This window comes from Pyxicephalus adspersus, chromosome 3 (genome assembly GCF_032062135.1).
Source record: "Pyxicephalus adspersus chromosome 3, UCB_Pads_2.0, whole genome shotgun sequence".
In the NCBI taxonomy this organism is placed as follows: Eukaryota; Metazoa; Chordata; class Amphibia; order Anura; family Pyxicephalidae; genus Pyxicephalus; species Pyxicephalus adspersus.
Window position 1 is genome coordinate 109,626,184 of NC_092860.1, and position 17,763 is coordinate 109,643,946.

Consider the following 17,763-nt stretch of genomic DNA (forward strand, 5'->3'; position numbering starts at 1 on the left):
TGTTCTGTCTTCAAGTACAATGTATTTATATCTAAAGATGAGCAAACTAAATGTGACCCAGATCAGACAAAATCCACTTCCCTTCCTAGTACAAAGCAGCACAAGGTAGAATGAACCACAATGTGTTTGGATACCTACCAATGTGTTCTCACACTAATGGGATGATATGTGTGATGTGTGATATGTGTGATATTAAATGTGTGATATTAAAACAAATATCATCAATTTAGGTTTAGTAATTTAGCACTACTGTTAAGAGTACCTGAAAAATGTAGAATGACTTCCATTACTGTTTAAAAATGCAAAATACCTGGCTGTCTGTGAATTAGGTGTTTACCTGGAACAAACATGCAGCTGCAGAGCGAAATCGGCATTCCTGATTGGTATACAGCTCGCTGACTCAAGTATTTGTTTCAGGGGGTAAACATGATGGCCAGTCAAATAACATTTTTCAAAGAAAATTGTATATTCAGTCAGTTTCCTTTCCCAGAACTTATAATGTGAATGTTTACTTAAATACCTAGAAATATTGTGTATAAGCAGTGCCATGCAAGATTTATATTTTGCCTTTAATCTTCCTTAAAAAAATGGCAATTCCTGTGCCTTGAGCCATAACCGTATGTTTGTCTAAGGCGCTACTGCCTTTGGCTACTAGTCTCACAGGATTTGGTGTGATATTTGGGAATCGGCTGCACAAATTTGCCAAGCCACTTCTAGCTGTTCCTGAGTATTTTTATAGTTGTCTGGTTTTCATAATTCCCTATCAGAAATAGTTTTTACGCCACCAGGTCTAGCTGCTTTTATAACAGATTGGGTATACTGTTAGAATATGAAAAGGGAGAAACAAGGATAAAATACTACTCGGACATAAGTAGTTACCAAACAGTTTTCAAATTTATGGGTTTATCAAATCCACAAAACTTGTGTGGCAGATCCTCAGATATCCTCTTGTGGCAATATACTGTTAGATCCATAAATATTTGGACAGAGACAACTTTTTTTTTTAATTTTGGTTCCGTACATTACCACATTTAATTTTAAATAAAACAACTCAGACACAATCACTTCATTTCAGGGGCTCAAAAGTAATTGGACAAATTAAAAACCCGAAAAAAAAAATGTTGTTTCTAATACTTGGTTGAAAACCCTTTGCTGGCAATGACAGCCTGTAGTCTTGAACTCATGGACATCACCAGATGCTGGGTTTCCTCCTTTTTAATGCTCTGCCAGGCCTTTACTGCAGCGGCTTTCAGTTACTGTTTGTTTGTGGGCCTTTCTGTGCGAGGTTTAGTCTTCAACAAGTGAAATGCATGCTCAATTGGGTTCAGATCAGGGGACTGACTTGGACATTCAAGAATATTCCACTTCTTTGCTTTATTAAACTCCTGGGTTGCTTTGGCTGTATGTTTTGGGTCATTGTCCATCTGTATTATGAAATGTCTCACAATCAATGTGACTGCATTTAGCTGGATTTGAGCAGACACTATGTCTCTGAACACCTCAGAATTCATTCAGCTGCTTCTGTCCTGTGTCACATCATGGATAAACACTAGTGTCCCAGTGCCATGGCAGCCATGCACGCCCAAGCCATCACACTGCCTCTGCCATGTTTTACAAATGATGTGCTATGCTTTGGATCATGAGCTGTTCCACGCCTTCTCCATACTTTTTTCTTGTCATCATTTTGGTAAAGGTTGATCTTGCTTTCATCTGTCCAAAGAATGTTTTTCTAGAACTGTGCTTTTAGATGTTTTTGAGCAAAATCCAATTTAGCCTTTCTATTCTTGAGGCTTATGAGTGGCTTGCACCTTGCAGTGCTCCCTCTGTATTTACTTTCATGCAGTCTTCTCTTTATGGTAGACTTGGATATTGATACGCCTTCTCCTGGAGAGTGTTGTTCACTTGGTTGGCTGTTGTGAAGGGGTTTCTCTTCACCATGGAAATGATTCTGCGATCATCCACCACTGTTGTCTTCCGTGGACGTCCAGGACTTTTGGCGTTGCTGAGTTCACCTGTGCTTTGTTTCTTTCTCATGATGTACCAAACTGTAGATTTTGCCACTCCTAATATTGTAGTAATTTCTCTGATGGGTTTTTTCTGTTTTTGCAGCTTATGGATGGCTTGTTTCACCTGCATGGAGAGCTTCTATGACCACATGTTGTCTGTTTGTTCACAGCAAAATCTTCCACATACAAGCCCCCCCCCCCTCAAATCAATTTCAGGCCTTTTATCTGTTTAATTGATAATGACATTACAAAGGAATTGCCCACACCAGCCCATTAAATAGCCTTTGAGTAAATTGTCCAATTACTTTTGAGCCCCTGAAATAAAGTGATTGTGTAAAAGAAAAGCCTTAGTTTCTCACATTTCTTGCAATCTTTTTTGTTCAACCCACTGAATTAAAGCTGAAAGTCTGCAATTCAACTGCATCTGAGTTGTTTCATTTAAAATGAATTGTACAATGTACATAACTAAAATTAGAAAAAAGTTGTCTCTGTCCAAATATTTATGGACCTAACTGTATATGTGTTTCTGGGGTCTTAATGAAAGGTAGCTGGACCCCAGAATTGCGAGAAACCAATGGATACAATTCTGTAAGATACATTGTCACTGTAGAAGGAGAACTTGGAATCTGCCCTACATCAGTTTTGTGGACAGTTTAGTAAGCATGTAACTACTAATAAGTAATATTTTATCTATCTAGTTTAAATATAAACTAAGTTTCCTTCCCCCTCAAATTGTCATTAGAAACAAAATCTCAATTTATACCTGGGTCACACCACTAGATTTAGGATGTGTAACAAGCTCTTGCCATCTAGAACGTTATTAGAATTCGTTAGAAACTTTACACTGCACTATTTACTGGAGTTTGAGAATAATGCGCAAAAAAATCATATAATAGCAAATAATACACAAAACCAACTCAAAAGGTACAAACTATTAGAAGGTACAAAGTAGTTAGGTCATCCTGGACTCTTTCCCTTTCTAATGCGATATATATTACTGGAACATTTTTAAAAGGTATTGTCATTGAAGATACCTTGAATGACCGTGACTGCTCTTCTTTATTTTAGAGGACTTTGTGTATCTGTAAATGGAGGAGGACTGTGTGTTCCTGTCATTACCAGATTGTATTTATTAATTGTGTTTGTCCTGATGGTTTATTTTAGGTAATTCAGTGGACATGTTTTAACATGCCGCTTATTTACCTTGCATGCTGTGCACCTGACCATCCTTTTGTCCTGTCTTTCTAGACAATTGTTTATTTTTTTTACTCCACAACGCTAAAGCTAAGAGAGTCTTCATAAGAAGAAAGAATTATGAATGAACATTTTATTTAGAGCATGGATGGCATATAATCAACTACCAGCCAGGTGCATTTGGAAAAAGCCTGTGGGACTGAATATGTTGGAGAATATATGTGGAATATTTTTTTAATCCTTATTTTTTTTTGTTCTAAATACACAGCCATAGTTACTATTTATCTGCTGCTTTGTTCGGCTTTTTGTACTTTTAGAGACTTTTCTTTTTAGCAACATGATTTGAAAAATTTAGGATGCAATTTGATTCCAATATTTTATCCTACATGCATTCATTCATACATTTTGAGATTCTAGTATATTTGCAGTGTTTAGAGGTCCAGTGACTTAGTCTCAGCATGACATTCAGGCATTATCTCAGGTAGAGGATAGGTTTTACCCACATTTACCTAAGGCTAGATTCATACCTGAAGCCATAGACTCTCTGATACTATAAGTGTGACCCATTTGGCCTAATTCCAAATCATAATCCATTATTACCACTATGCAGGGAGAAACATCATTATTATGCACTATACCTATATATTGCATTGGACTAGGAACCATACTTTGAACTACAAAATTCTGGAAATCCCTATGGCCTATTGTTGATGTTTTCCAGCAGTTAAAAGACATTATTGGTACTTTCTTCTGTTTGTCATTGTGTGAAAAGAGAGGCCATACTTCCAGAGACTGTAAAGAAAGTTCTGCATCACATGGGGCATGTTACCACAGGGACTCTCTCCTACAGATTTCAATGGGGGCTGGAATAAGTACCTGTAGTGTCTTGGTGCACCATGCTATAAACAAGTTCTGTATATAGAACACCCCAAATAATTAACTGCAGTTTTAATTATAGTAGTAGTACAACAAGTTTGAAATTATATTTTTATTGGCGTTCACTTGCTTCTTGTGTGACAGACTGCAGTGCTGAAAAATTCCCTAGCTCTACTCTTCTACTATGCTATAAAGTCTCAGTTTAGTTGCTTCAGCAGAAAAAGTAACTTTCCTGTTAACAAAGTTCCTACAGAATTCTATACTGAATACACAGTCGATACACTTTAATTTACCCTGATGATATATGATTTTGAGAAAAGGGCAGTTTAAGGTACAGAAATATTTATATAGTAAAACAAGTAAATTTAACTAGTAAAATTAACTGGTAATTCTGTTTTTCTGCAGATTTCCCTTATTTCTGGCAGAAATCATCAACCTTCTTAGAAAAATCTTAGAATATGACATCATGTCTCCAACCCTATTTGATGACTAAATATGTAATTAAGGAAAGTATGTCCCGGAGTGTGTGTTGAAGCCAGTAGTCTAGATTTGTGCTTTGGTTTGGCAGCCAGCATTGCACAATTGTATCACTCTTTACTGCCCATACATTTCACTCTGACTCCAAAATCCCTACTCAGAATGGAGGCTGACATTTTCCCTTGTCTAGCCTAATTAGAATCCTGAAGTTACATGTACAAATTACATGATAATCATTTGTTAGGAGACAAAAATTATATGAATATTCACATACTAAGGGTATTTACAAGGATGACCATCTATATTCATGTGTTTTGCACTAGCAGCAAATACATATCTATATTCATTACTAACCTGTGTAAAGCTGTTCTTAATTTGGTGTGTTTTACAAGTCCATCACTATGTCCGATCTATGTGTCTGTTATTTTGTAATTTTTCAGTGGGGTATTTAGTATTATTCGATATAATATATTTAAATAGATTTCTGTATTGGAATAGAGAATTAGCTCTATATTGGAATGAGTTTGAGATTGTAATTTTTTTTAGTAGTAGTGTAACCTCTCTCTTACTGCACTTTGCTGTACGTTTTATGGTAGTATCCCTTCCATGTTACAATATTTTGCTCTCCAGTGTTAATTATAGGTAAATGTATAGTACTGAAACTTTTTTTTTCATCATGAGCTCTTTCTCATGCTGTTGGTGGGATAATGTACACTAGTGTAATCTCTCACTGGACTTGATTGGCCCTTGTTATTGACAGGATATTGTATGATAGCTATTTATACCAGACTTGGCTCTCCTATGTTAATGGTACGATAATCTATAGAAGTGTTACCCCCTCCCACCACACACACCACCTCACTTTGTTTATTGATGTTAATAGCAGGATAATCTTTAGTAGTATAACTTTTCTCTCACCAGACTTAGGCTACGTACACATGTTGGATGATTCTCGTCCGATAATCGCCTCGGGGCTGATATTAAACGAGAATTTGGTGTGGGTGTACAGTGCTTGTCCGTACGACTGTCCTGGCGAATCCATGGACGATAAATGAGGAACTATTGTAATACAAGTGAAGGGGTGAGAGCACAGCAGGGTGCCGCTCCATCATTCACCCCCCCCCCCCTCCATAGACTAGAACAGGGCTGTGTGTAGAGCACTCGTTTATGCATCGTGCAGTCTTTTGTCGTTCCTTTCCAATGACAATTATTGCACGAGTGTATGCAGCCTTAGATCTCTGTTAATTATGAAATGTTTATTGTAATGTACTCTTCACTGTGTTAGTGGTAGGGTAACCTTTAGTTGTGTACCCTTATTTTACCACAATAACTCTGTGGCATTGGTGACGATGTACCCTTTAGAAGTATAAAACCCTCTTTCACCAGAGTTTGCTATCTGGTGTTAGTAGTAGAATAATCTAAAAGGTAACAACTTTTAATTTGCACTGAGTTTACTGTTTACCTGCATTTAGCAGAGCAGGTAGTGTGTAGAAACATTCACTAACCCTAGAGGCTTCTTCGGGCTGAACATGGGAAGTATGTAATTACTTATGGCAGTTTAAAGTCATAGGTCATTTTCTTTTACACAGCATTGTTCCCTTTCTGTTTTTGTGATGTTATTGTGATTAAAATAAGCACCTAAGCTTGATAATATGTAGGCTCCAGTTAGTGATGCAGGAAGTATTTAAAACAAACAAACAACAAAAAAATATAAAACCATGCAGCTAGGTAAAGAGTTTTATTAAGTATGTTTTTTAATTAGGTCTCCCCTTGTAAAATGTGCAAATGCTGAATCTTTAAGGACCAGCACAGCAATGTGGGTAGCTGGTAAGGTGTCTGTCACCAGGAGCTGCATGAGAGCCTCCCTCCACCAATGCAGGTGTGGGCATAGCCTATAGGTTCCTATTTGCTTTTACTTCTAATGCACACAGTGAGAAGCTTGTAGTGTGCAGTAAAATTAGACTATGCAAATTCAGAACAGAGGAAGACCTGTTACAGCTGTAGAAAACTGATAGTAAGCCAGGAGTTCAGCTTTACTATAGTTAAACTGTAGGGCAACAAAGTAAATTTTCTGATGGAGAGGTAGTGACATTCTTGTCATTATTTATTGCTTATAGTGCTCATATGTTGGATTACCAAAGTAGTTAGGAGTTCCATGACTTGTAAAAGTCAGAATTTGTAGAATCTCTTTAGCTGGATACGTGACCATCATAAAATATTATGTTATTTTGGCATTTCCTGTGATATGGACATGTTGCTGCTAAATGCCTGATGTGTCAGAAGGTGGTGTAAGCAGGTTGTCTGCAGAGCTTCCTCAGTGACTCAGTAAAGTTTTGATGTCTTCACCCTTCAATTCATTAAGAATTCAATCATAAAAAGGTGGGTTTAAAAAAATCTACCTTGCCTGTTTTTTTTTTTTTTTTAAAGAAAACTTATAATGATCACTATCACATACTGCAGTCTACTTTTTTTATCGCATCTGCTTCCTATTTTATATGGGCCTGATTTATTAAAGCTCTCTAAGACAAGAGAGGCTAACACTTTGTGAAGCTGGGTGATGCAGCAAACCTGAAATAGATCTGGTCCAGGACTGAAAACTTTTGCTAACAAATTGCAAATTACTTTTAAGAAATTGTTTCCAGGTTTGTTGGATCATCCAGGTTCACCAATGAAACTGTATCCTCTCCAGTCTTGGAGAGCTTTATTAAATCAGGCCCATTGTGTGAAAAGGAGAACAGAATACAATAACCTGTTCTTAAAAAACATGAAATACATGTATGTGATGTCGATTTTATGAACTATGAGCTAAAAGTTTTGTTTACCTAAAATACTTTTTTGTGCAGCTCACTAGAATGGACACAGACAATTTACATCTTTTCATGGTGTTGTGTGTAAACATACAGTTTTTTGTGGTTTAGAGTGGCATTTGTGCATTACCACAATGCAACCGCCTGAATCAGCCCTACAACATACTAGAAATAAGCCTTTATGAACGTTGGGGATGTTGACTGCCTAGAAAAAAAAAAGTCAAAAGGTTTGTTATAATTCTCAGCAACCTTCTACAAATTATTATTTATTGGTTCTTGAAATGTTCCAAACTGGGGTTGGTTATTGCCCTTCACTAGTTTTTGCACAAATATTAAACAACATGTATGATCATTTTCTAAATACAGTGTATACTGGAATATAAACAGAGATATGTGCAGAAACAAAAAAGTACCTTGGCTCAGATATAAACTTAGGGCATTCAATGATAAAATTGAAATCCGTAACCAAAAGAAATGTCATTAAGATGAACGTGAACAAAATGCATCCTATTTCAAAATAAAAAAAATTAAAAATAAAATATGTACTTAGATAGTTAATGCCCTCCCTTTTTTAACAGGTTAAATATTTTGTACTTGTGAGTTGGTTATATTAGGTCATATACTACCGGTATTATATAAAGTAATAATATATTAGGTCATTATTGAATTTATTTTTTGGCCAGTGGATGGCACTGTGTCCTCTTGTAACTTGCTACAAAAAGCATATCTTTGAAAGCTCTGATCTGTCAGACCAGAGAAAAGTACATTTCTAGGACATGCCACTAGGTGTCACCTGAGTATAAACCGAGATTTGTTTTCCCTAATGCCATTTTGAGGTAAAAAAAAAAAAACACCATGTAACCTGTTTTGCTTATTCTTTGATAAAATTGTTTTAGCTAAAGTAGCATGTGTTAGTGTTTTTAAAATTATCTCTTTTAATCTGCACATTTGTAGTAATATGTACTTACCCCCCTATCTAACTTATAAAGTAGAAAAGAGTACATTGCAGTTTTTAATAATGTCCTAAGCTTATATCATACCTTGTAGGCAGATGTCATGTTGTCTTGTCCATTCACATGATGAAAGTTACATAGAGGTGACCTGATGAAACCTGGTGCTTTATTTTATGTGCTAGAACTTTTTACTCAGAAATGTTTTGTTTTTTTTTGTAATTCTTACATGCATCTACTTGATTGTTAAAAAGATTTCTTTCAGACTATTAAAAAAAAAACATCTGAAATACAAGTAGTTTGCAGTTAGGGTAGTTCTAATGTGTGCCCTCAGCAGTGCCCAGAACACTCCCTTCATTATAACATTTTGCCACAAGAAGTCTATAATGTAGAAACTACTACCATATTGTGCTATATGTAAGCAAACTATGACCAACGCACTGCTCCTCTTTATATAATACTCTTTTTGACTCTTTTTAATAAGGTTTTGTGTTTTCTGCAGTATATTTCAATAAAATGGAAACTTATCACTAAAATGCTTAGTTTTTTTTTTTGCCTGTCCAGAATGCAGCGTGAAAGTCATCCAGCAGCATATTTAATAATGCAAAGGACTTGTTTAGGAGGGGCCAATCTATCACTATTTTGCTCTCTCCAAAGGTGTATTATACCTCCTATTAAGCAAAGGATTGGCAAACTTGTACTGGAGCTGTGCCAGCCCTGCACTGCAGTAAATCAAGCCTTGTTGTTTGAGATCTTTTGGAGGAGATATTTCTGTGTAAAGTGTTTGCTGCTTGAGAAGACTAAATAAAACCAAAGAGTTGCCTTGCTCTTAGTCCAAAGCCAGAAGCTATTTTACAACATAATTTACAGTAAACTTTAGGAATATAACAAATGCATATATTGTATTATTTATTTTTATGTTGTATAGGACCTTCATGTTGTAATAGGACCTTTCTTTCCCTCTTCAAATTCTTTGAATGTTGGTAGACTAAAGCTGCGTACACACGGCAAATTTTTCTCGCCCGATAATCGGTATCGGCCAATTATCGGGCGAAAATCTGCCGTGTGTACAGTCGGTCGTCGTCCATCGTCCGACGACCGTCCTGGCGGATCCATGGACGATGGACGACGACCGATCCTAATGAAAGGGAAGGGGAGAGCGCGCAGCAGGGTGCCGCTCCGTCGCTCTCCCCCTCCCCTCTCCATAGAGCATGAACGGTGCTGTATGTACAGCATCGTTCATGCGTCGTGCAGTCTTTTCTCGTTGGAAAGGATCATGAAAGATCCTTTCCAACGAGAAAAATTGCAGGTGTGTATGCAGCTTTAGTCACAAATTGTCTTTTTTTATCAACTGTGGACATCAATAGAGTTTTGTCCCGGCCAGATTTTTGTTGTTTTTCAATGAGTCCCCCTCTTCTGCTTTTTTCACTGTAGTACAGAGTAATGCAAATATTCAATGAAGAAGTGAGGACACTTTATAATGACCACAGATGCTCCCATATAATTTCCTCAATTGCCTATAGAGATACTTTTGCACTTATACCCCCAAGATTTTTAAGAGATTATGGATGAATGTTTTTGTTTTTTTGCAGCCAGAATCATGTTTTCATGTGTTGGAGAATGTTCTCAAACAGGCTAAAATTGCAAATGTTTTTGGACAAATTTGTTAATTATTTAAAATTTAATTAGAAATGTATTTTGTGTGAGTGTGAGTCTGTGGGAACATTGTTTCGAGTGATTTTTAAAAAAAATGAATTCTTTACAAAGTAGTGTGGAAAACACCCTTTTAAGGACCCAAGTTTTTTTTCACATGAGACATGCTGCATCCCCCCCACAACCCATTCTTCAGTAACTTTGGAGTAAATACTGTTTTTAAAGGACTTTGCAGTTTTATCGAAAGGTCATCAAGGGCTTTAAAATTATCTTCTCCCCAACTATACTTTTAAATTGCATTAAAACAGAATCCTTTTTTATTTTGGATTTGTGTTAAACTGATGTTAATCAGTTTTAGATTTAATGCTCACTTGGCCCATTCCACAGTGAGAAAACTGTGTGAAACTGCATTATGGGCAAAGATCTCCACTTTGGTTTCATTGTGTTCCAGTCTTGTGGTTTGTTGCAACTTTGCAAACCTAAGCCATACTCCTCCCGTGTTTTTTTTAAAGAGAAGAGGCTTCTTGCTGGTAACCCACCCGAACATGTCATACCTGTTAAGTCTTTTTTAATTTCTATTGTCATACCCTTTACCATTTAGCATGATATCTGAGACCTGTAAAGTCTGAGATGTATTTTTTTTTGTTTTTTCTTTGTTTTGCGATTTCTTTGAGCATTGCACTATTTGACTTGTATGTTCTATGGCTGTAAATAATCCTACTGTATAATAATGGACTTCAGTCTGTTTATAAATGACCTTGTAAGCAGATTGATGGGCAACCAACAGTTTCTTGTCTAACATCATTTCTGATGTCTTTCCTCCTTGGCATTGTATTGCCACTCATAAATGCCCCAAACCAACAAACTGCCAAAACTTCTGCTGTTATATAGGTGGTCACACTTGCAAATGACCAAATAATTAAGTGCATTTGACACACAGCACCTGGCTGCTGTTTACCCTCGAATTTTCTTGCGAAGTGGTAGGGGTGTACTTTTTTCATACACTATGTATTTTTCACACACTGTCAAAGTCAGCAAAAGTAGAAAAAAGGCTAAATAAATAAAAAACCTAAATAAGTGCTGGAAACCCACTTATCATATCGTGTAGAATTTATTGATCATACAAACTTCACACATCTTATATTTACTGTATGTATATCAGGCTGCATTTTCTCTGCCAGTAAGCACCTGTCTTTGGTAAAGTGAGCTGAATAACTGAGCTATTGTTTAAACAGCCGCGTCAATCAGCAAGCATATGGGTATTAGCTGTTCTCAGGCTCTAGCACAGAGGCTTGGTTAGAGTATTCTGGTTTGGAGATACCTGGCCCTTAAACAGTAAGGCATTGTTGAGGTAAGAAGGAAAAAGAAAGGAAAATCCCCAGGAGCAGTCAGTCACGTGGACATACAGGACCTAAGGAACCATCTGATGGCTGAGGTTGACCCAGACACTCCTACTGTTACCCCTAGGTGGGGAAACAATCATTCCTGACCACAGGCTGGGAGGTTTACTCAATGGATAATGCTGAGCATTAAAATCTAGATTCATTAGAGGATATTCAAGGTAAGCAGCAATTAAATAAATGGTGGCGACAGAAGGAAGAAGACTGGGGATGAAAGAATACACAATTAAGTAAGGAGTAAACTTATTTCAGATAAAAATGTAGTTAGGAAATTGGGGAAATGTTGTATGAAAATACACAGTCTGAGGTTCTCACTTCCATTCTTTATTTCTCCTTTGGTAATGTCAGACTTGAGTAATACACCCTGTCATCTTTCAGAGAATATTAGATGGATTGCACTTTCTTTCATGCTTATGTACACATCCTGTGAAGTTATGTTGTTAAACAGCAGACACAGAACTATAGAGTGGCGCTTATTCCTGTTTTCAGACCATACAAGCATATTTATTATGTTTCTATATTATCCTGTAGAGTTCTTTTCTTGATGTATTTCTCTCTGTTATTTTAGCCCTGATGATATCGGTACCTGCTGGTATATCCTTTTATCTGGGTCTGTGTTTATCAAGGAGTCCATGTTTCTCCCCAGGAGCAGGTAGGTCACTTTCTTCTTACAGTAAATTATTGAACATATTCTGGTTAGTCAGAATTCAGTTTTTTGATTGTTATATTTAGTTCTAGTAATTAACGTAAGCACAGTACAAGAATTTCATGTTCTCCATGAAAGGATGAGACCAGACCAGTTTTTGTTTTTTTAGGAAGTTTTTGTTTGATAGACGCATGTATTATATGTTAAATACCGGCTACCAAATTGTTTAAAATAAAGCAAACCTTGCACACATTAAATCTGGCCATTTTTGGTCCTACCCCCACCCAAAATGTAACACATTTGTAGAGGTTGCTAGGAATTTCCTAAATGCTTTTAGTATCCGGACAATAAATGGAGGAGAAAAAAAAATGGGTGGCATTGTATAAATGTATTTTGATAAGAAATATTAATAGGTAGGGATGTATAAGTAGAAAGGTGTTGTATATGTTGTGTTGTTGCAGTGATTGCATGTACAGTGTACAGGTCACCACTTTTGAGTTATTAGTAAAGCAGTGCTCCTCCATGACCGGTAATAGTACATAGCTTTGTTACCAGGTGGGGATATAATCTTACTTTATGTAAAGGAACAAGACTGTGGAGCACATCATACACATGTAAGAATTATCCTACATTTTGGGTGCTGAGATCTTGCTGTTGGAATGTTAACTAAAAGGGAATGCTTGTTTTTTCGCAAGCTTTTCCCAGGTTCAGGGACTTGGAGTTTCTCACTGTAAACCACTTGTCTTGTTTCCTGTTTGTGGTCATCTTTCCTCATAGTTGTAATGTTTAATCTCGCCTCATTTGCCCTGGGGTTTATGTGACCCTTTAAGTTAGTCTTTTTAATGTCTAGCAACCAGTTTTATACTTCTCCTATTTTTAACCTGTTAAAAACCTGCTGCAGTAGACTGCAGATATTTTAGCTATTTTTCACATGTGCTGTATGGTAATCTGATGTAATCAAAACTGGCAAGTTCTTAAGCCTGAAAAAATACCAGTTTACAAAGTACAGTCATCTACTCAATACTTAGTTCACTGTGCTGATTGCAATAATCTGAAATGAGGTTGCTATGAGTTCCTGACTTTGTACATCATCACTGTCCTTCTTTCTGCAAATATTTAAATAGTCCTTAGTCATTTTTATGAACTGTAGTGGAAGCAGAGCAGATGGTATTGGTTGAAAAGGTTTACAGTATTTAGACTGTGCATAACTCTTCATGAATGCTTCCTTTGTTTCTTGGATCATGCCGATTATGCCAGTTTGTCATACGTTGCAACAGCACAGTAACTTATAATTTAGATGTTATTTCTTTCCTATGTTTACTTTTGGTTTTGAAATCATATCTTTCCCCTGTGACGGGAAATTCTCCCTCCCAGTATGCTGCCACTGCAGGACTTTGTCCCATTGCATGCCCAAGTCAAACATGACATTTGTTACTGTGAAACTGTCATTGTTCTGGGTTATTTGTTTCCAAAAAAGATGATCTAAGTGTTTTGTTTCTGAAATGTGCTTTAACTGAACTTCAAACAAACGGCTTAATATACGGCATAAATATCTATAAAAGCTTTTTTTTAATCCTGGAATTAATAAAGCCCTATGATACACAGCCCAGTCTTGCAGGATAGAAGACTGGACTTTGCTGCAGTTCAGTTACCCTGTATAAGTCTTAACATCCCCAGCTTGTACTTGAACAATAAACTGAGAAGTAGCAGATGGATTAGCCCCTCTCAGTATTACTCTGCTCTCTCCTATAGGTATTTTCCTTGTTGGCACTTGAGCACCATAGACTGACAAACTGGCTGCTACTTTAAACTGTTCAAACACAGAAAAAGGCTAATACTACAAATTCTAGTTCTTGGTAATAAATACAGAGCTAGATTTTTTTTGTCTCATATCTGCCTGAAGTTTGTTTAAAGGCACTATTTTTTTAGTTGTGCATAGAAGTACCCCTAGAGACCTCTCTACATCTGTGTACACTGACCATGCCCTAGGCTTTGTCACATCCCCATTTCTTTAAGATGCAATTTTGTTTGTAGTGGTGTTACCCCATCAACTTTTCACACAAAATCTTAGTATAGCCTTCCAAGCTTTGAGTTTGTTTCAGGACCAGTTACAGTTCCTATAGAATTTGATGACCAGTGACCATTGATACATACATGTAACCGAATGTTCCCTGCACGCCAAGCCCTGTTAAGTCAAACACAGATTATATCAAACTGGCTTGCTTGTTCCTTGTTAAAGTATTTGTTAGTCATCTGTAATTATTACATACTAGGTAACGTGTAATTGGCTAAATATCTGCTCAATGTGAGAATCCAGTGGCACCCTTCTGTCTGCTGCTTTACATCAGAAACACGTTACCTGTCAGTGCTCAACCCAGAAATTTTATTTAAGCCGGGTGGGAAGAAATTGTAGGTGGGTGGTAGCCCCTGTATTGTGACTAAACTCTTTAGTAACCACCCAAAAACAGCCGGGTGGGTGCTGAAAAGTGCCGGATGGTGCACCCATCTAAAAGGGCCTGGGGAGAACCCTGCCTGTCTTCAGTAAATGACAGAATGGGGGATCTGTGAGCACGCCTTGGTGTTTCAAAGTAATTCACTTGGCTGCCTAATTGCTGTTTAATTTGTCAGAGATAAGGTGGCTGAAAGGCAGTGCTGGGGTGGATCAATGGCTCCAGAATGTAAAATAAAGAAACCCAGTTGTTGTATTTTGTTTTGTGTGTCATTGTATCTTCTTGACTTTCTGCATGATTTGCAAACATATCAGTTACATATTTCTAGTTATCTTTGAGGACTGCAGAACCCCCTTCTCTTTGGTTTGGGGAGAGGGGTAGATGTTTGTAACCCTGGCTGGGAGTTAAACTGCTAATTCTCCATAAATGTAATTCAGTGGCTGAATGTTGTTACCACCCAAAAAAGTGTAACTGACAGAATCACCGGGTACTAATAGGGGAAAAAAAGACAAAAAAAGAGAGAAAACTAATGTAGTCATCACATCCAATGCAGTGTTCCCCAGACATTTTTTTAGGTAGGTGGCATTAAAAAGTAGCTGAATAAAGTGGGCATAAAATTTAAGCCTCAACGAATGACATTCAGATATTATCAGATTGGCCGTTAATATCTAACATCCAGGACAGAGTTAGTTGGAATTTAGATAGTTATTTATTAGGACAAAAGAAAGTATTCCCAACTCTTTGTAGTGTCCCATTGTATGTACTGTCTGTCATTGTATGACTGGTTAAGTTTAGGCAAAGGGCAGGAGGGGTAAGTCTGGTTTAGGCATCTGAAAAGTAGTAGTGCAGGGCAGGACTATTGGATTTCAACACTGGGAGTAGCAACATTTTTGCTTCAATGGCCTAAAAATGAAAACCTAAAAAATCCCAGGTAGTCGGACACATGCCTTTGTTCCTTGCCTGCTAAATGCAATCAACATGTCAGATCTCCAGTGTAAACTAGAAAGGGGGAAAGTTTGGTAATTTGATCAGTTCATTTTTAACAGGGTAATGCAAGTATACAGAAATAAAAGTGCTGCCATTAATACACACCATCCAATACAAGTGTAAGTGCACAGGGCCTTGTATTCCTGGCACAGTGGCTGGCGAGCACTTGACTGTTGCACTTTTATTAGATGGTGCGTCATAATGATGGCATTGAAGCAGATTGGGGCTGCTGGTGTCCTGCTTTTAGAGGTTCACTGGCCGCTGAACGGTTGTCTGATGACAGCAAAGGGATCAGTGCAACATGCCAGGCGGTGTGCATGGCCAAAAATATGTTGAGGGAAAACTGTAAAGATGTGTTAACTGCAACACTTTACATTTTTATTCTTGGATTTACATTTGCTGTGTGTTAGAGCCAGGTTAAGCTTTAGTAACTAGGTAAAAGTTGGTTATGCAAAGTAAACATAAACTTTGCAAAGTGTTTGTGTCAGCTTTTATTTAATTATTCTCTCTGTCACCTTCATGTTTTGCTGTCAGTAAGCTGCATGGTGGTTGTTTGGTAAAGTTAAGTATATTTATATACCCTGAGTGAGCTTGTACAGCTCACTCTCTCCCCTTCACTTTCATTGCGCTCCCTCCTCGTCCGTGGATCCGCCAGGATGGACGACAAGGAATTGGCATCTACATTCATATTCTTGAATGTAGATGCCAATTCCCTAGGTTTTTTGTACAGAGTATAAATCAGAAAAAATGACCAAGGTTTAAAACATTGTCGTGATTGTATATTTTTGTTATTTTTAGTCTTCTGTGTCTAATTCAACACAATGGACTTTGAGTTCGTTTTGTTCTGTTGGGCCAAATGGGAGGGGAGCCATTTACATAGGATGCATTTTTGCTGCAGTGATAAATACGTGTTAAATTTCCTAAATGCAGATATTGTGGAAGAGGTTGTCTCCTGTTGTATTGCCCTGTAGGAAAAAGGAGAATAGTGTTCTTTTGATGTCAGTGATAGCAAACATAAATGTGTTTGTTGCCAGGCGTTTTGAAGGTTCGAGATTTGTTTTTTCCAAAGTGTTTTTTAGGGGGGTGTGTAGGATAGAAGTGCCTGTCATCCACTTTATTGCAGTGTTGAAGACATGGCAGTCTTTGGGAAGGCTTTCAATTGCATTTCCTAATAAATCATGAGCTCTGCCATGAGAGCTTCACTAGACCTTTGTCAGAAGATCTTGAAGAGTCTTGAAATTTGGCTCACAGTCCTAATTTTAGGCATATCATTCAGTTTTATTTTAGGGTAGAAGAACAGGCTTTTTGAAAGGTAATTGCAGCATGTTATCTGTAAAATATGGATTTTTATAAGTTGGCTAATTTATGAATGTTTGTCTAGCCATGCCTCCAGGTTAAATTGCTCTTTATAAAGTCTTTTTTTTTTGTTTTGTTTGTATGTCGCTATGATTGTACTCATGGAGTAGAGTGAGTACCTTTTAGTTATTAGTCGTGCAACTCCTTTTTATGAAAACACCTTAATTGTTAGTTTTTTGTGTACTGTTAGTAATGTTTCTTCTGTGGTGTCCAAATCTCTTGTATTTTACATAGGCAAAAATGATTCATTTCCTACAGGAGTGTGACTCATGAATTAGCAATGTGAGTTAATGAAGGTCAAAGAGATCCAACACTCGGATATGGAAGTTGAAGCTTACGTAGGTGTATTAAAGAGTTGCAACATAAAATGCCCCCTTACCTCGCAGATTAGGCAATCTTCATCACTGATTCTATAACTTAATCTTAGAACCTGAGATTGGCTTTTTCACTGCCTAGGATTTCTTTGGCAACAACAACTGGGGTCACTAAATTTGTCACTTGTTGTACCACCCACGTTTTATGCATCCTCCTACAACTTCTGCCAATCTAGCTTAAAAAAAACATTCTGGGGTGAACATGGTTTGGTAAAACCTCTCATACTTCAGTAAATGCCTTTCCCCTATAGTACTTTGTACAATCCTGTACATTAATGACTTCTCCTACTATGAAATGGTAAAAAAAAAACGCAAGTGACTTTTAATATCATGAAAAAAATGCCTTTGTACCCATCCCTTCTGTGCATCAGGCTGACTGATAATGTTTTCAAAACTTTCACTGATGGGACATCTTTTTCCTGGTGAAAAATGATCTAGACATACAGACATGAAGTGACAAAAAAAAATTCCAATTTATGTACACACTGTCCCCTGTATAGGCTTGTGACTCCATAATAAAAACATAAACCATTTCTGTGTTTGATTGTTTCCAGAAATTGCCAAACAATGTTATTTACCATGTTAGA

At 37.1% G+C, this 17,763-nt stretch overlaps 1 protein-coding gene across 8 annotated transcripts in view; it reads left to right on the plus strand.

Annotated features, from left to right (window-relative positions):
• RAPGEF2 (Rap guanine nucleotide exchange factor 2) overlaps positions 1–17,763 on the plus strand; it is a 159,240-nt gene that overhangs the window by 60,018 nt on the left and 81,459 nt on the right. For all 8 annotated transcript variants that reach the window (XM_072405985.1, XM_072405994.1, XM_072405995.1 and 5 more), the window contains exon 4: positions 11,932–12,015. In XM_072405985.1, coding sequence (XP_072262086.1) covers positions 11,932–12,015 — 84 coding nt within the window. The remainder of the gene's footprint in view (positions 1–11,931; positions 12,016–17,763) is intronic.